The sequence below is a fragment of the Poecilia reticulata genome, chromosome 14 (assembly GCF_904066995.2).
Source record: "Poecilia reticulata chromosome 14, P_reticulata-male-v2, whole genome shotgun sequence".
NCBI classification, from domain to species: Eukaryota; Metazoa; Chordata; class Actinopteri; order Cyprinodontiformes; family Poeciliidae; genus Poecilia; species Poecilia reticulata.
Genome location: NC_088843.1, coordinates 25,499,872 through 25,519,497, shown reverse-complemented (window position 1 = coordinate 25,519,497; position 19,626 = coordinate 25,499,872). Strand labels below are relative to the sequence as shown.

General features: G+C 36.9%; 2 protein-coding genes across 4 annotated transcripts; both read right to left on the bottom strand.

The window, feature by feature from the left end:
* Window positions 1–833: 833 nt before the first annotated feature.
* On the bottom strand, window positions 834–3,437 carry btg4 (B-cell translocation gene 4). The gene is made up of 5 exons (XM_008428469.3): window positions 3,375–3,437; window positions 2,874–3,094; window positions 1,932–2,069; window positions 1,449–1,710; window positions 834–1,299 (listed from the first exon to the last, which is right to left on the bottom strand). The coding sequence occupies exons 2-5, from the start codon at window positions 3,044–3,046 to the stop codon at window positions 1,096–1,098; spliced, it is 777 nt and encodes a 258-aa protein (XP_008426691.1). The 5' UTR covers window positions 3,047–3,094; window positions 3,375–3,437; the 3' UTR covers window positions 834–1,095.
* Window positions 3,438–8,117: 4,680 nt separating this feature from the next.
* slc25a14 (solute carrier family 25 member 14) lies at window positions 8,118–19,421 on the bottom strand. Of its 3 annotated transcripts, none has more exons than XR_535431.3 (9): window positions 18,595–18,847; window positions 16,959–17,097; window positions 14,955–15,049; window positions 12,956–13,041; window positions 12,581–12,676; window positions 11,789–11,913; window positions 11,504–11,717; window positions 8,325–8,477; window positions 8,118–8,243 (listed from the first exon to the last, which is right to left on the bottom strand). XR_535431.3 is itself a non-coding variant. In XM_008428467.2 (9 exons), exons 2-9 carry the CDS (start codon window positions 18,656–18,658, stop codon window positions 8,436–8,438), a joined length of 861 nt encoding a protein of 286 aa, XP_008426689.1. In that variant the 5' UTR covers window positions 18,659–18,699; window positions 19,241–19,421; the 3' UTR covers window positions 8,118–8,435. The 3 variants fall into 3 exon arrangements, 2 of the variants coding, with proteins under 2 accessions (XP_008426689.1, XP_008426688.1); XM_008428467.2 differs by adding an exon at window positions 19,241–19,421 and having other exon boundaries at window positions 8,118–8,477; window positions 18,595–18,699; XM_008428466.3 differs by having other exon boundaries at window positions 8,118–8,477.
* Window positions 19,422–19,626: the final 205 nt, after the last annotated feature.

Below are 19,626 nucleotides of genomic sequence, written 5' to 3'. Positions count from 1 at the left end.
CTCCGAAGAGTGCCAATATTGTGATCGAGAAAATATATCTTCAAAACAAAACTTAAATTGACCTCTCAAAATTAGCAACCCACTTAATTCAGATTTGTAATAAAACTATCTACATTATCCTGTAACCATAGAACTACTGTGTCCCTATAGTTGACACCTCTTACTAAAAGGGAATGAAAAGCAGGGAGAGAAAAAAATGATAGGGCAATTTAACATTTGGTCTCAAACAGAAAAACTATTAAAATGCATAACAGGCAAAATGGGAACATGGGATTAATATGCAAATTAGATATGCTGGAAGTTCATCACTTCAAATAAAGACAATTTGGAGCAGTTCAGCTTTGTACTTTACCATCTGAATGCAAATGAATCTTCAAGACCAAAGGTGAAAGTTGTTCGACTCTGAATAAGTTGCCTGCTTAGTTCCCAAATCTGCAAACAATTCAAAATCCAGAAGGAAACATTTCATTTGGACTCATCGACTGCGTAATTTACATCATGCACACGATATGTAAATTATCTGATATACAGTGCATAAACCTGGAACAGGCACCAAAGGAGGCAAGTGTTGCTTTTCTGCCATGAGTGGAATCACATTACAGGATGCAGTCATGGTTTTCAGTAGAAATATGGAAGATGTTTGCCCTCTTTCTATGGTGCAGTCAGGGCTTTGAGGTGGTCATTGGTACAAGTTCAACTGTCAAATACCTCATCTGAATTCAAAATATCTTAAGTTCACATTCATAGTCACCACCCACACCAAGTCATGCCATACCAAGTTGTTAATGTCTGGGGGAAAAAATAAATAAATAAATAAAAAAGTACAACTGGCAGATGATGCAGGAATAAATTTATTTTTCAATGGCAGTTTATTCTCACTTTATTCACATTTGATTTAATCTAAGTTAAAAACACATAGAAGAATTAGATTAAAATAGCACAATAAGTTTCATAAAAACCTGCTTAAACAGCAATATTTTTAAACTATCAATTTAAACCAATTCAAATAAACTAATTTAAAGATTCAAACACTGTGAAACAAAGTCTAGTCTTAAAAGAATATATTCAGTACTAAGTGAAGAGCCACAGCCAACTTCAAGATCGAGATTTGGAGACCCAGTGGTACTTGTCAACACGGGGGCCCGCAAAAATAAACGTGGGCCGATTAGATTTAAAGCCTTTCTGGTTGGAGAACTGAGACGGTGGACATCCAGTAGCAGAAGAGAAAGACTCTCCAGGGAAACCCTTCCTCTTTTCTCTCAGCCAGGTCTGCGGAGCTCCTGGAGAGAACTCGCTTAACTGTGAGCAAGAGGGGTACAACAGTTACTAGAGTCTAAATCATCTCAGAAAGACCCTTTTAAAATTACAAGAAAAGCTCATGTTGAGGCTAAATGAAGAAATGGACAATTTAAGAGTTTTGGACAAATTGTAGCTTCATGTGGGCTCACCCGGTAAATGCTGTTGGGGTTGACGACGGTTGGGATGGTTTTAGGCTCAAAGCCTGTGGAAGGGCAGGGACCTGATAGACTGCGGCTGCTGTTGCTACTCATGCTTTTGTCCATATCCTTGTCTTCTTCATCAGAAGAACTTCCTGACTGGATGTCGAGGCTTGCTCGCTCCACAGCCTCATGGATGCGTCGGGAAAATTCCCCATCACGCCGACAGCTGTCCAACACCGAGACGCAGAATGGAGTGCTACGTTCACCGTACCTTCGAAAAAAAAACAAAAACAAAAGCAGATAAAGTTCCTTAAACACATTGACTCCAGTGGTTATTATGGCTCTCTTTAAATCACAATTGGAAAAACAAAAAGCAACATGTTCTCTATTGCAGAAAGCCAAACTTAGTTTAATTTCACTTGACTGTGTCAACATCTGAGAACTCTGCAATGCCATTTATCACCTCCACATCTGGCTCTCAGGTAAACAGACCTGCAAGAAACCTCTCCAGGGTCGACCCACACCGTTATCTCCAAGGGCAGCCCCAGGTCTTCGTACCGCACTGCGCTCCGCTCACAAGCCTGCTGCAACACCGGGTCCTGCAGCTGGACACGGTTCATACGAAGACACCTGAAACCAGATTGCAATGACAAAATTAGAATCAGAGCATCTTTGTCACAGAAGCAGAGTTTCAATTCAGTACAGTCCGTTCAAAGAAGAGAAACTGCATAAGACGGAACGACAGGTGTTTGAGGCTGCAATTCAGTTTAGTAACTGCATTTACACCTTACTCAAAAGGCTTACCATAACCAGTATATAACTAACCCAAACAAAAACTTAGTTCACACAATACCTCTAAATTTAACCAATAACCACCACAATACAACCAGAACTTGGCCCCATAAGGCCCAGTGGGCTTCAGTAGGTTAGTGAATGTGTCAGAATGTCCCAAGCAGAATAGTTAAACAAGTTCACAACACAATTTTCAACCAAGAGTACCAAGTTATATAGAAGGCAAGTGTTCTCATTTTGACCCTTTGTATAGCTTTAAAAGAAAACATATGGCGTTTAAAAACCTCCAAGCTTATATGACAGAGCAATAAAATCATCTTTTAGGTTCAGCTATTTTTTGAGAGAAACAAAGCGGCCTACATCCAGCCGTTTTTACCTAGGAAAAACTCTGAAAATATTATATACAGCTAGAAATTGGTCACTTTCATATCCGGGTGTCCCTTCAAAAGAAAATTGCAAGCATATTGGGATTATTGAGAATCACTTATTTTCTTTACCTACTCTAGATAGCTCAAGCAAACTTTTGGGCAAAGCATCCGTCTTACTTGTAAGTGAACATTTATTGGTGAACAAAACCACCATAAGTGCAGCAGATAATCTTGAGCCCAACAGTGCATCGCAATGAGATCCCAGGGGCCTCACCTGTAGGCCTGTCCTTTGGTGGGCACGCTTGGGTGCCAGTGATTCTTGTAGTTCTCGAACAGAGCCGAGGTGAGGGCGGCAGCAAAACGCTCCCTGCTGTCGTTCTCCAGACAGCCGTATCTTTTTACCAGCCGAGTGATAAAGAACACAGCTGCAGCAATTTCCTCTTTCATGGTTTACACACTCTTTACTTTCCAGGTCAAAACACAGAAGCTATTCAGCTAAATAAGAATAAAAAAACAAACTCAAATCATTAAAAGACTCGTACAATAACCCTACTTCTATAGAAATAGAAAAATAAAATCAACCAGACAGAGACAATGCAAGCAAATGTAATTGCGGCTGAAATGTTATAAAGCTCTCTGGACGGGCTACAAAATCTAAAGAACATAAATCGCAACAAAATTAAATAAGTCAAAAAGCGGCAGGATTTCAGCCTTAACACTTAAAAACAGCTTCTCCCTCCACTGCTTCTCAGGGTTTATTAGAAAGACAGCTCACCTGTGAGACAATCAGACACACCTGAACCTGGTCAGTTTGATGACCTCAACAAGAGCTAAAATAATGCCTTCAATGCATCACTTTAGTACTGAAATGTTGCAGCTGTTTTAACTAACCTGACACTCATTGTTTTTTGAATAAAGCATGCTTACACAGTCAGAGCATGTCCTTTATTTGAATGAACAGTAAATATAAATAACATTAAACCAATGTGCCAAAAAAAGATTCACATAAAAGTTTCAACATTAACATTCATCAAGTGAAAAGTGAGAATACAGGCAACAATGATACAAGAAAATAATCATCGGCAGTGAAATATTTGTAATTTTTCTTTCCCAAGCAAACTGACTTATTGATTTATTACCTTCTCTGTTAAATAAGTTGAACATTTGAAAGAAGATGCATCAGCAGGTTGGCAGAAGAAACACAGGCCTCCTTTCAGATTGATTCATTGGTTTGCAAATTTTTAACTCATTGCAAGTATGAAATGCCCTTAAATGCAAAAATGACTATCAAGTCTGTGTACTTGCAAATAGTTCAGTGTAATTCTATTAAACTAAAAAAAAAAAAAAAAAATCCTATATGAAAGAAGTTGCATGTCAGAAGAGAAACTGGCAGATTTGGGGGAAAAATATTCCCCCAAATCTGCCAAAGTTAAACTTTAACAAAAAATGTATGCTCCACACATTTCCATAATAAAAGTGAATTCACAGCTATTTAACCAGTTTATTATGAATAAAAACAAAGCATGTATGTTTTATTACCTAGCTATCCCCGCGCAATAGGCCTTTATTAGGCTTCACGCAGCAGATCTCAAGTATTTACAGACAGGAAAATAGCCCAGAGCGTATTAAACAGAAACATTCAAAACTGATGAAAAGCTGCAATTTTCTTCAAATAATATAAAGTTTAACTTTTTAACTTTTTCAGGATCTTGAAACAGCCAAATCTTTCAAGATAAATTTAGGACAAGAGAGCCTTATAGGACCTCTAGTGGTCAAGTTTTTAAATGCAACGATAACACTTCAACACAGTTGCCAGATATTTAAGAGAGAAAATATCCATCCTTCACCGAGATGTGATAAAGCCCATTCATTAGAATTAAAACTTCACAGACTATTTTCTAATTAGTGCAAATCTGTTCAATCAGAGGAGAGTTCAACAACTGACCGTAAAATCACAACATCATTCCCCATGCAGAATATTGCCAAAGAATGGGACTTTTCCATTTTGTATCAAATACACCATCTTAATGCAAACAATTATTATTGCACAGGTTCAGCTGCTGGAATATCCAACTTTTGATGGTACCAAAAAGCATGCCACACACTGAACATCAAGACCTCACCAGCTTTTAAAAATATGGCGTAACAGTCAAACCCACCATGTAAATAGAGCTTTATACAAAGAGTGATACATTTTTTTCTTGCTTATTTTGATGAGGGCATTGGAAAATTTGAATGAAGATTAATAATAGCTGAACAGAGAAATGTATTGCCGTGGCCAACACAATGTAAATGGTGTCTTGCTGTCTAAATAAAAAGACAAAAATATACTCAAGATCAAATTCTCAATGGTGATTTTAGAAACACACTTTAGGAAGATTTAGACCTCAGTTTGTTTCACAGCTGTTTTGTGCATATTAAAGGAACAGTCTGTTCAAAGAAAATTAAATTTGACAAAAAACAAAGTTATTGGAAGATGATTAAACTTTTTTCCCCAAAAGAATATTTTCATAAAGATAATTATGACAGAGAACCAACTCCTTTTCAGTCAGACATCAAAACAGCTTTCATTTGCATTCTCAACATTGTGCAAATGAGCTAATAGCTACATGCTGTGATGGAAAAACTGATTACTGTAATGAGATGAATCTGTTTTCCCATTCCAAAAGACATAATGACTGGTTCTCTTAATGCTTTTTGGAATATACAGATTTGAACTAATTGCTCATACCTGAAATGTTGACAGAAACAAACCATAGGCCTGAACACCAATCAGAAACAAAGAAAATCTTTCCAACGAGCTCTACAACTTGGTGATGAGAACCTTTTTAACATCTGGCTTTTTTGTTTTAGGCACAGAACAAAGTGACTTTAAGTGCTTCTTTGTTTTTGTGTAAATCAAAATGTTGCCAATGTTGAACCCAAAATGTCTCATGATCAAAAAAAGTGAGAATGAAAAAAAAAGAAAAACAAATAATTGTCTTTATTTTCCTAAAGAAGCTATTTGTTTTTTCTACATTTTCTTCATTTTGAGTTTTCAACCAATCACAACACTCCTCCTTCAATCCCTGCATTACTGCAGCAGTAAACATTCAGCAACTTTTCAAGCAGATGATAAAAGTGCCCCAGAACTCCACAAGATAATTAAAGGCATTTATGATTAAGGGGATACAACGTGTTGAAACTGGAGAGCTTTCAGAAGAACATGAAGGAGAAACACGTTTCAAACTTTAGCTTAAGTCAACAAAAACCTACAAGCTCACAGCAGAATCTTTTCTGTGAACTTTTAAACTGAAACAGACGCAGTTGCATCTTTGAAATTAACCAAAGTCATATTAGAAATAAACTTATGAGGCTGTATTGACGGGGTTTGAAATTTGTGACAATAGATCATATTGCATATCATAATGCAGTAAGTTACTCATCTGTACTTTGGAGACACCGATATGAGGCTTTTTTTATGTACTTTATGTTTTTTCTTTTTAAGGTGAGTTGGACTTCAACTCTGAAATAAAATCAATCGATCTATTTATATTTAGATTGGAGGGAAACCTATAAATCTTAATTCCAATCAGTTGATTTACTTTTTCTCCAGTTTGTACCCACGAGTTCATATTTTACAGAATACTACTTCCACATTCTGACTATGAATAGTCAAACCAATGTACAAACGCCACAGCACAAGTTTAATTTTAGTAGTGTTTTTGATTACAGAGATGAGTAGTTTAAAAAAAATCTTATTTAATTATTATTTTTCTATTTAAGAACACTTAAAGAGTTATACTCTATTTCCATTTCATTTGGTCCTGATCCCCATTAATGCCAGTTATCTGCTGACCTCTGATCAAAGTAAATTGAAATGTCCATTTAGTAGTAGATTCTATATTCTGGAGTCACATGACTGCATTTCCTTGCAGTGGACTATGAATGGAACATAGAAAATTATTCCAAATCGGTTTACAGGACAACAAAAAACAAAAAGACATGAATTTATCAAGAGGTGATTTTTTTTTGTTAAATAAAAAAACAAAAACAAAAAAAAACAAGCCTTAAACACGTTTAGATTTAATTGTACATTTTTCTTTTGGATTAAAAAAAAATTTAATCAGAATGCAATTTTTATTTCTTAAAAAAATGTAGTGAATCTAGAGTTAAAACAATGAGCTGCTGATTTCAACGTCATTTTCCAGAATGATTCATTTCCTGTCTACTGAACAAAGAGTGTGAAAACGTTTCTTTAGGAAAGTCAGATCAAACCAGTAGCAGTTGGGATCTTAATTATTAACTTATAGTGGGGATTAAAGAAAAATATATAACAAAAGACCGAATCCAGAAAACAGTCACTGTTTACTCTATAAATGCAGAGGAAACGTGACTCGGGTGCTTATTCCCATTAAAACCATATGAACAGTGCAGACATTTTTTGTGGTTCTGAAACCTTTTAAAAGAAATTTTGTGGGTTATCAGCCTCTGCCGGAACAGAAATGACTAAAAGAAATTTTACATTTTCACAAACAAAAAGCGAATAAGTTAACATGTTCACAAACAAAAGAAGATTTCTAAACACAAAACACCCAGCTTTAAATATAACTCATATTCAAGTAAAATCCACATCTTCAGCTTTTAAAAGAAACATAAAATAACATTTGACATTTAAACATGTTTGGTGGTGCGGAATGTAAATATTTAGGTCTAATGTCTTTGGACCTATGCAACACATTTCAAATAAGTTAGTTTAAAATTAAATGTGGTCTTCTTAATGCATGCAGAGCTCCCTTAATCATATTTAGATGTCTTGCAATGGAGCAGCTGCAGAGAAATGTAACGGGGTCTAAAAGAATCACAGTTTGGCACAAAATAAAAAACTGAATGTTCGGCTGATTTACAGGAAGTACATCCACCTTTAACGGGTGGACGAGCCTGTACAGACATTTACAACATTTACCCTATCAGGACAGAAATGATCAACCAGTTCCCTGTTGCTGTCTCAGAATGGAAGTGAACAAATTAAAAGAAATACGTCACTCTGAGGCAAAATAAGACAAAAACTTCATTAAAATTAGCAGCTCTGTAAAATAAAGTATAAATATAAATAAGAATGCAAATGTGTCACTTCTTTTCTCTTTGGAGACTTTGGTTCAGTTGGGATCTTAACAGCACATTTTATTTTCAAAATCTTCCTATAGATGGATTTTCTAACTCTTTTCACATAAAAACAAACGTTTTCATGTTTATTACTTCCTTTCAGTCTGGACATCTGCTTTACCTCCAGATGTAAAGCAGATGTTCATTTGTTCAGTTTGAACAAATGAACAAACTGTCATTTGTTCAGTTTTTCTATAAAATATAAAGCATCGTGGCTTTAAAAAGAATCTTTTTATTATGCCTGTGCCGCCGCATGAAGCTATGCGCAGTTAGATCAGACCTTCCAGTGTTTGACTCATCTTATGAAGTTGGACAATCAGTTCAGGAGCAGTCAGTTCAGTAGATAAACACACAAACCTGCAGGAAACCTGAGTGCATGATGAGGATAATTTTTTTTATTAATTCGTGACTTGAGCGACCCATTTGATTGAATCTCCCTTCTTTGCCAGCTCTCCACACACTTAGCTGCCTGAGGAGTGTCCAATGACACAGCGTGGAACTAAAATGGTGTGAAAACAAAAACGGTGACAGTAAAAAAACATATTTACACGAGTGCAGTGTGAGGTTCTGTCTTATTTACAGAGAGTGGGGGCTTGCTGGTGCACATAAACTCCTGGCTGCTGCTCTGTTCAAACTCCACTTATCTCTGGGAATGTCCAGCAGGCCAGCGCAGTCCCACATGCGGTCCGCGTTAAAACGGGAGATTCTTCAGCTGCTCGAACGTGATGAAGAACTGGATCGGTTGCTAAGGAAAAGCTCAGGAGTTTGTATGAAGGAGAAACTTACTGGGAGTCAGATGACGGCCTTTCATTTTACTAGCAAATAGAAGATTGACATTCAAACACAGGCTGGGTGTAACAAACCTGAACAGAAAGGGACTGAGTATGGTGGGGATCTGTGATGCTGTTGGGCTATTAAAGTTCCACAGGCCTCTGGAATCTTCTTAAGAGTGCATAACATTATGGACATAAACTCAAGTTTTTTGTTCGCATTGCTAGATCTTGTAAAATCAAAGCTAGTTTCTTTTTATTTAAGTTTTACAGCTGACAAGATCAAAAAGTGCCAATAAACATATTGCTTTCCATATGTGTGTGTAGTTTTACTATATTCATTAATTTCACAATCATATGTCAATATTTGCAGCCACTGTTTACTTTCACCAAGTCACAAAACAGTTAATTGAGTATGTTGATATATTATTGCAATAAATAGTATGTTCTTTCTAATTTTGTTAACAGGGTTAAAGTGAAAAGAATAATTATCGGCAGAAGTTGTTCTTAAAAAATTTGTGGATAATTTTAAAAAATTGTGCGAAGAGGAAAAAAATCAAATGTTCTTCCCTAGGGATGGCAAAACTTGCGAAAGTAAGGGGGGATTACATTCTCCACTCTATAAATATCTTTAAAGTAAAGGTTAAATTTTTCTACACTATTCAAATTAATGTATTTTGATCCTCAATAGATCTACTTTTAGACAAAAGTGTTAGCTAACTCTAACCCATTTAACAGTCACAGACCACCTGACCTGAAATTGTCTCCGCAATAATACAACTTAATATATATTGCAAACTGAAATGAAAATATTAGTCTCTTAACTCACTTATTGTTGTTTTCTTTGTTCATCTTTATGAGAAGAGCGGCGCTGTTAGGAAATGTGACTGGCCACAACAAAGCCATGAACACCTCTACTTGGGCATTTTTGAGTTAACAAATTCTGAAAGTGTCTAAGCTTTCCAATGACATCAAACACATGGAAATAAAAAAGAAGTTGATCTTTACTACCAAGTGTTGTGTGCATTAGTAACATTTAGGGCTATTTGTGATGTAGAAGCACAATTAAAGAAAAATAGACTTGAGTTGCTTTAGCAGAAACAAAAAATCCTTTTCTGTACCATTGCATATAAAATAATCCACCCATTTCTGTCGATTTTATTTATTAACTGTATTTAATTAAATTAATTTTTTTAACAAAATAAAAATAACAATAGCTGTAGACAAACCATCACAAGCAAGAAAAGTCATAAAAAACAAAGAACAGTTCTGACTAACAGCGACGGGTCATATCACTGACTACGACTTCGCTTTCTCTAAGTAGTCCTGGAGTTGTTTTCTTTTCATCGGTGCCAGAAGCTTTTGTTTTGGGTGACTTGATTTTAAGCTTTCCATTTTAAGTTTTCCATTATCATTTTTAAACACAATCCTTTGGTAAGCTAGCTGTAGCGTCGCACTTTGATCTAGCCTCACGGCAAGTAAACGGTTGTTTACATGCAGTACCTCACGAACCACTAGGGGGCCCCCGCGGACCACCAGAGGTCTGGGGACCACAGTTTGAGTAAGACTGGTCTAAACCAGTGGTCCCCAACCTTTTTATTACCGCGGACCGGTCAAGACTTGTAAAATTTTGCTGCGGCCCGGGGGGGCTGCGGTGTTGGTGTTCCCGCTAAATCCTGAATATACCCAATTTATATATTGGACTTTTGATCGCAGCCTGTGGGGTTTTCCCTGACTGGGAACGAGAATACGACCTGCTGAATGTGACAGGTAGCCAATCAGAAAGCGCGGTGACGTAAGAATAGAGGGGAATCCCAAACAGCTGACATATCGAGCAACTGAGAGTCCGGTGGATATCGGAGATGATATGTGGAAATGTTTATTATTAAATCTAAATCTAAAGGTCATTATTATGTTTATTTAGTTAAAAATGTTAACTATGAAAAAACATAGTCACCTCCAAATCATAGTACAGCAAATAGAGCGGCTGCTCCCGCCTTTTCTTTTTGTTACATCTTTTATTTCTTAAAATGACTCCACAAACTATCACTATTGCTTCTGCATTGTCATCTGTGTTTGGTTATTCTAAATTCCCACTATGATGGGATTTTACTGGATTATCCTGTGGAATCGTGATGTTCGTGAATGGAATCGGTTCGTGTTGCTCCTGCCTTGGAGACACAAACCGATCGAACCTGTTGGACTTTTATCAGCTCTGTGGTCACAGAGGTTTGGAGAATCGGCTGACATTCTTAAATCTTTCCGTCTAAACCAGACTTAAGACTCACAAGCTCTATTCATCTCCTCTCACCGCAGCCCAAACGCTCTGACTCTGGTCGCTAAGGTAACGTTTATATATCGCTTCAAAATAAGATACAGATGTGCTACAAAAACAAGCATTTTACTTTCGTGAAAATTTTAACTCACGATACTGACTAACGGAGCCCTGAGCTTGTTTCTCTGCAACCAGACAGTCCCATCTGTGACTGATGAGAGACAATGACACCCGAAGTGTTGCTTATATCCACAGCCTGCTTGGTCTCTACGTGGCGAAGCAGCTTGAAGCTTCATTGCCTCATTAGCAGCCGGTCGCCGCATGTTACGCAGAGCGGGGTTGTAACGTGGGACTCACCTACCGGTCCGGGATAAATCCATTCTCCTGTCTCTTCTCTGGGCCTTTTCCCCTTTGCAAAGAAACTTTCCAAAGACATCTGATCTGTTTCTTACTCATTTTGCTGCTTGTGGCCTCAGTGTTGGCGCTCAAGTAACCGAGAGAATCCGGTTACAGGATTTTCAAAATAAAAGATCCTCCAGACTCAAATAAAACATAAAACGGAAATATTTCACTATTTCTTGCGCGGCCCGGTACCAATTGGTCCACGGACCGGTACCGGTCCACGGACTGGGTGTTGGGGACCACTGGTCTAAACTATTGTATTTTTTTGTTTCTTCACTGAAATAGGTTTTTCTATGTGCTTTTAAAGGATACGATGATATTCCAAGGCCCCAGTCGCAGCCAGTTTGGCCAGAATCCCTTATACAGAGCAAAGAATCCCTCGTTACTCCACGTCTGCATCACTCCATCCAGCGTTCCTTTGTACATGGGGCTTCCAGATACAACCCGCTGGTTCATCATGCGAGTCCGAATCACATCCACAGGGTTGGAGGCGATGGCCCCGGCCAGGCCACAAGTAAAACTGGACCTGTGGAAAACATTTTGAAAGTGATTAATACACAAAAAACAAGAACAATTTGCTATAAAGAAGAGACTGACATGAAATGTGTCAGGATGGTGTCTCCCACGAGGCCAGAGCGAAGGAGGTGCTTCTTCGTGACGTCATAGAAAGGAAGTTCCACTCCGACCACAATGGCTGCCCGCTGGGCAGTGGGGATGACACCCTGAAGAGGAAGAAGAAGAACAAAGTCTAACTTTGGCTTTATCGCAGAACAACTCTGAGTAAACTGCCTAGCAGTTTGTCAATATTTTCCAAAAATATTTCTATAACTGAAAGTAAAAAATTAAGCAAGTAAGATCTTTTCATCCTCATCTTTAGGCCTGGGGTTAGACTGGATATGGTTATGTATTTATGAGTAGAGGTCATACATACCATGTCTTTCAAAAGTATTCATACCTCATCCAGTTCTTTTTTTTGTCTTGTTAAAACTGCAAACTTCAAAGTAGCTGTTGCCATTTTGCAGACTAGCATAAGCACTGCCAGGGGGAGTATGGAGAACCAGAATTTCCCAACAGACAACTTAGTTCGAAAGGCTAATAAATAGATTCATAAACACAAAAACAAAAGATATATTATAATTTTAGTACGCTTTAGTTAAAAAAAAAAACATGACATAGTTCCAGTTGGTTAGTTTGTCCCCTTTAATTACCGTTTTTATTTATTTCAGTTCACAAAAATGTTTCCTCAATTTCAGTTCTGGTTATTTCATTAGTTTTATTTAACTATAATGACCTTGCCTCTGAACCCAGTCATCCCTGAACCCAATAAAACGTTCCACAGCAGCAGTTTTCCAAACATAATGGTCACAGAAGCGTCCAGAAAGAACCCACCCTCCACAGCCCTCTGGTGCCCTCAGTCTGGTAGATGTTGATGAAGTTGGACATCATGCTGCCCTGCAGTAGGCTGCCCTGCGCTTGCATTCTTATCTGGAATGAAAACAATTACGGAAAGTTAGAATTTTTTTAAAGATTCTCATAAATGTATGTTTAGCAACTGGTTTATACGTCTACCACTACTACAGTCAGCTGTTGACTTAATGAGAAATGTTGAGTTTTTCCTTATTAGTGACATCATCCTGATGTCATTTGCCTGAGTCCAGCATCCCTGGAAGAACACCGACCCGTTTCCATGCCAACATACCAGCAAAGCTGCTTTTATGTGTCGGCAAACAATCCCATCAGACTAATGTCACCATTAGCAATCACCTTGAGGACGTCAGTGGGGTTGGCCAGCATAGAGGACATCACCCCGGATACGACCCCGCAGAAGATGTTGATGATCAATGTCTCATCTGTGAGCCGAAGCACAGTCAGAAGTCACCACAGACGTTGAGGTGTTTAAACATTCAAACAAGTCATAATGGAAATATCCATGTTTTAAAAGTCTGACCTGATGATTCTGATTTTGTTTGTTTGGGAAAAAAAGTTTTTATTTACATAACATAACCAGATCCAAGTATAAAGATTTGTTATTTTCACAACTGGATCTTATCTGAAATCAATAAATATGTTTACATTACCATGTAAACATATTTACAAGGAAATATGTTTGGATATTTAAAATTAAATGTAAAGAAACATATTAACTGCTGTTTAATGAAGGTTAGCTGCACTACTTGCAAATATAAACTCCTAATAAAGACGGTTTAAAATCTCCATTGTTATTTTGTTCTCTTTTTAAAATGGAGAAGTCTTGTTGGAGAGCAAGTGCTGCTACTCATTTTGAATTTACACCAAATACAAATAAATTGTCAAGTAATGACCTTTTGAAAGCTGTTTTTACAAATTCTGACTTCACATGTGTTCTAAAAATAATCTGGATCAACTAAAAACAGATGCTTAAAGAAGCTGCACAAAAATAAGAGTGTGGAAACTGGTCACAATGTTCTAAACAACTAATCTTTACACATAACACCTATAGTGAGAATTCAAGGTCTAATTAATTCTAGTTCAAGGCTGCTTAAGTGAGGTCAAAACAGTACATTTACTGAAGAGCTTTCTAGTTAAAAAATATAGTTTATCAGAATTACACTCAATAAAATGAGTACAGGGCCTTCAGTCTTCCCTTCTTGCGTTAGATTGAGGAAAATCATGATTAAAATAAAGATAAAAAGTGAATTGAGTGCAAATTAAATTTAAAATAATTGCTTGGAGCTGAAATATTTGTAGCTCTGCAGTGTCTCCAGGAAATTTACTCAGAAACTGCACTGCAGTCGATGATGGTAAAGAGACACTGGGGAGAAGAGAATGTTGTTGGCAACGGCAGGTAGTGGTGGCAGATAAAGCAGGAACCAGTCAGTAGGAAAAAGTCATATAATGAATCATGAAGAGAGAGGGAAAAACCCAAAGAGCAGCCATAAACATCCCGACAGTCTGAAAAACATCATGGCGCCGCTTATTTACACATAAGTGAAGCTAAATGTAATTTGGATGTCAACCAAAGTCATTTTATGTGCACACTGGAGATAAAGCAATCACTCAAGTACCTCAATCTCTTTATCAAACCTTCAAAATACTTGTATTTTTTTTTTCAAAATATATCAGTCGTATTTCTTTTTCTAATACTCACAAACATAATCCTGGTCTGTAACAAAAAAACATATAATTCTGTTATTATTTTATCATATTTATCTTTGGTATCAGAGACCGTCAGAGAAAATCTAACCTCTAATTATTAGTACACTTCTTCTTTTGTAAAAAATTTCCTGAAAATCTAATTTCCTGAAACTTGTTTCCCTCTTATTTAGCTTGCAAATTACTGGAGTCAGGTTAATACAGTGACTCTGCTTCAAATAATAATAAAGGGAAGTTTTAAGGAGTTCTTCCCATTCTTTGTTTAAATTAAGTTGGCTGCATTGCTGCTGTGAGAAAAAATCTATTAAGCAGGGGTGTAAATACTACAGTCAGCTCCCAACATAAGTTTTTAATAAGACATAAAAAAGTGAAGTGAAACTTGTTGATTTTTCTTCTGCAACTGGAAGTTTTTACACCTAAAAAAAAGAGACTTGGTTAAGACCAAAGCATAATTAATGCTATTCTTGTCTAGCTGTGTGTCTGCAAAACTGTATAAACAATTCATAACTTTGAAATCCAAGCTTAGAGGATTTTTTTAAACATTGGAAATGGTTTCAAACTAATAGTTTATCCAACTAAAAGATGGAAGAATGCATAGGAGCATACTTAAAAAAAATATACAAACACTTACCTTCTGGGTGAGTGACAAAGAACCTCTTCAGAGAGTTGTACGTTCCTATTTTGAGTGTACCATAGGAAGCTTGTCTCAGAAGAGCCGGAGAAATCCTGTGCAGAGCGGTAAAATAAAATGAGTCAGTTGAAGTCAACAATTTATATGCAAGACGAGGAGTGAAACATCTGAGTCTAAGTGAAAAGTTTGCATTAGGATCACTGGACCAATCAACCCTGAACTGAACTAATATTGTGTAAATACACCGTAACACCAATAATAAAAGGTCAAAGTAAAAATATCAACAAATCTTGAAAGTGATAGAAAAAAACTAGAAGAAATTTTAAAAATAATAATTAATTAGTGGTCCATAAAAATTTTGGAATACAGTTCTCTAATATCTGTTGACCAGTGATGGCATAGTTACTTTGAAAAAGTAATTGTAATAGATGCACAACTTTACGGACACGTTCATTAGTGGCTGTTCTCACGTTTATTATGCTGTTCATATTAGTCTCAATGTTTGCAGTCTTCTGGAGCGGAATGAGAAGCTCGACATCATTCAGAGGTAACACATTAACTTGACATTAACAGAGACACGGATCATCGGGGAATTGATGGACAGGGAGAACCTGACTAAAACTAACTGGATCTCAGACAAAATCTGGGTTTTATGTCAGCTTATTTGCAAGGCCAAAAACCGCGACTCATTTAATCTGCAAGCGACTTGACAAAAAAAAAAACAAGCCCAAAGCTGCTTATAATAATCTGACTTCGCGAGCGAAACTCAAAATTGTCCCTGTTTTATCAGCAACAAAATGCGCATCTCCCTCTTCCCTCCATTGTTTATGTTTCTGTTGCTGTTGATAACTGTTGCATAGAAACTCCCCAAGACTGTAGAGGAGATCAAATTAAATTATAAAAAAAAATAGTAACGCACAGTAATGCAAAGAGATTTTGAAAAGTAGTTTGACTACTGGATTTGAAATAGCAACAAGTTAGATTACTGGTTACTGAAAAAAGTGCTCCGAAGTCAGTAACGCGTTACTTACATCACTGCTGATGACTAGATTCAACAAAGTGATAATTCAACCAGACAACGTTGCTTGTCTGGTTCATTATTGGTTATTACTAACCCATAATGTTTTACTGGCATAGGGCAAGTTTCTACTAAAGTCAGATTAAAATTATTCACATCCATAAATAAATATCCTCCATGAAAGCAGTTGGAGCTGTTTTTACCTCATTTTAAGAGTTTTGGACCGTAAGACGAGAGATGCAACAATCAATCACCCGGAAATGGGAATTTTAATTATTCTTTCCGTGTTTGGCAGGTGAAATACTAGAAAATTGGATTAGTATCCCTAATACTACTAATGCATCAACACTAAGAACTCCCACCTTTTTCAGTAAACTATTGCAGTAGTTCCTTTTTCTAGGTTTTGGAAAATGCCCAAATATCAAGAGTCTACTTTTGATGCATAAATGAGAAAAATCTTGTAATTCCTTCACTTTTACTACTACTGCTGCTTGTATTGAATACCCTGCAAAACTGCCTTATCAGGTTTGTGTTATAGATCACAAATCTGTTTTACTGCTTCTAGTAGGAAAAAATCTCCTGAAATATTCCCAGGTGTTCCAACATCACTGAATACTAGAAGACTCAGAAACAAATCAAAAACAGTGTGTCAGTTAACTAGCTATAAAGAGCAGTGATAAATTACCAGTGATTATCAAATCTTCATTTAAAAAGAGCAGAATAACACCTTTAAAGTTAATAAACTGGGTTTCATGTTAAAATTCTAAACTACTGAGAGATATGATAGAACATGTAATGTGTCTAATCTTCTATCTAATTTTGCAAAAATGTAAAGAAACATTTGGTGTTGTCCATAACTGAACCTAATATATTCCTAAAAGAAAATATGAGCTATCTGCTTATTTGAAGTAGATTGTTCTTAACCAGAAAATAAAAGAGGAAATCAAAACTCAAGAGCAAAATGTGAGCAAGACACGGCGGCCTACCCAGAGTAGAGCGCCAGCATTCCCTCCTCCTTGCTGATCCTGAGGAAAGCGTGGAACATGCCCTTGTAGCGTACCTCCGTGTACTGGCACTGACCCTGGACCTGTAGCCGGGTCTTAGCCAGGTCCACAGGAAATGTTCCTGAAGATGGAAAATAACACAGATTAGTATGATGATGAATTTTGAGAGGGATGTTAGCCCCAAATATTTATTGGGATTTTATGTGACAGTCCAATTACACAATCACAAAGGTGATTTTTCTACAAGTGAAATATAGAAAATTATGGCCCAGTGTAAATACTCTTATAGAACCATGTCTGCTGCAATTTGAACTGTAAAGATTGGATTCTGGGATTTTGTTCCATCTTCTTAGTAAAAATAGCTTAAACTCAGTCAGGTTAGATGGACAGTTTATGTAAACATCAGTTTTCCAAGTCTTTTCAATTGAATTTTGGTAAAACTTTGACTGGTCCATTCTATCTTCATTTAGCAGATGTTTTTTATTCAGACTAATCCATCTTTCCATCTACTCTGATCAGCTTCTACTGCATGATGTTTTACTATTAGGATGGTGTACTCAGTGTTAGCTACATTTACACTTAGACTAACTCTGTCACTTAATTATGCGACTGCTGAAGGTCATTGGTTGCACAGGATTTTATATATTGATATCAGTGTAAAAGCAACAAGATATTGTTTACTTTCTACTTCGCAATCCAATACAGCTTTAAATTGCATTAAAATGTGCGGTTTTAATGTAGAAAACCTCAAGAAGCGTGGGTACTTTTGCAGGGCATTGTATATTCTGTTATAAATTATACACAACATTAATCTTCAGTCAAATACCTGCACCTTTTACAACTTTTATAAATATTTATGTAACTGAAATAATTAATAATAGGATGATAGATTTTATACATATACAGCTCTGGAAAATAATACTAAACCCAATTCAAAACCAAATACAGATTTCTTAACTCTTCCTTAGTTAAAACATTAGTATTGTTATTTCTAAATGAATATGAACTTGTTTTCTTTGCATTATTTGAGGTCTGAAAGGAACGCATCTTTTTCTTTATTTTGACCATTTCTCATTTTCTGCAAATACTTAATTTTTGCTTGGAATTTCAGAGACATGTCAGAAGTTCATAGAATAAAAGAACAATGTTCATTTTACTCAAAGATATACCCATCAAGAGTAAAATCAGAATAACTGACAATTTTAAGTGGTCTCGTAATTTTTTCCAGAGCTTTATATTTCTACAGGAATAATTTTCCGGTTTAGCTAGAGGCTAGCTCTGACAAAAACCTGCTGATATCACATGAAAAATGCAAAGTGAGGCTAACTGCCATTCTGCTGTATCTTTGACTTTGTAAGCTGTGCACATTATCTATTCCAGACTTATTTATTAGGTTTATGTCGGATGGCCTTTAAATCTATTTAGCAGAATGCATCAGCTTCCCTCTGAAACCAGAGTCATCATCACTCTGCAGGTGCTGCTGCACAATTCCTCAGTAAATTTCAGAAGCTGGTGACAATTTATACATAAATCTGAAACAAATTAGTTGATACTGCCCTTTGTATTTACATTAAAATAGACTGAAGCGAGTGTCTGTGTGTATTGGTGCATCAAGTACCGAATTCTGCGACAATCGAGGCTATTCCTCCGTAGATGAATGGCTTCCAGTTTAAGTTGACCATCTCTGTGTCGGCGGCGGCCGCTTCCACCTGCTGCAACCCGGCTAAAAACAAAAAAAGACCCAGACAGAGGTCAACGCAATGCTGCAGCCTCTGACAACACAGCATGTCGACAAACATTGAGTTCTGGTGATGCTACAGATCAACAAGGCTCCTCAGCATCAGCATCCCAGCATACTGCGCCGGAAAAAGACGGCGAACACCGTCTGGGGAGTCTCTTACCGTTGGGTCGCGTTCCTATTGGCTGAGAGTTAAAGCAGTCAAACGGTTCAGTGATTCTATTGGCTGATGGATTACACCATAACTGAGTCAGTTGAGTGACAGCAAGCGTCACGAGCGAAGTTATCAATAATAACGCCAATAAACACACTGAAGTTTCAGATTGCCTTCACTTTTAGGTCTTCGAATAAAATTTAAATTAAATAAAATTGTGTTTCTGAACTATATTTATTACATGGAAGGTCTCCGGCTCCCTGAAGCTTAAGCAGATGGCTGTTATTATTATTAGGCTAACGGCCATTCAGCTAACACTTCGAGGTTACCGGCAGACAGTTAGGCAGCACTTTGAGCCAAAATGTCCCCTACCTGTTGCGTCGAAAAAAATCCCCAAACCACGGGACTATTTGTCTTTGTTTCCCATAGCTCAATGTGGTCCCGTGCAGTGACTTTACCAAAGTACAAGCAGGAAACTTCTTATCTACCGTTAGCTCTCCATTTGAGCTAGTGTTAAGGTCCAAATGATTGAAGCTCAACTTCCGTTTATACTTTCAAAATAAAATCTTTTCGCAGAAAACAGGAACTGAGTCAAGAAGATAGTTTTAAAACAGTATTTTCCTGGTTAAATAAAGGAAAAGTGAGGCGCACCACGAGGTTCTCACTTCTGTCTGTAGTGTGTCGAGATGTGTTTCCTAATTAGTGAAAGTATAACAGTATTAAAGCCTTGAGTGAAACAAAGCTAAAATAAAAGTGAT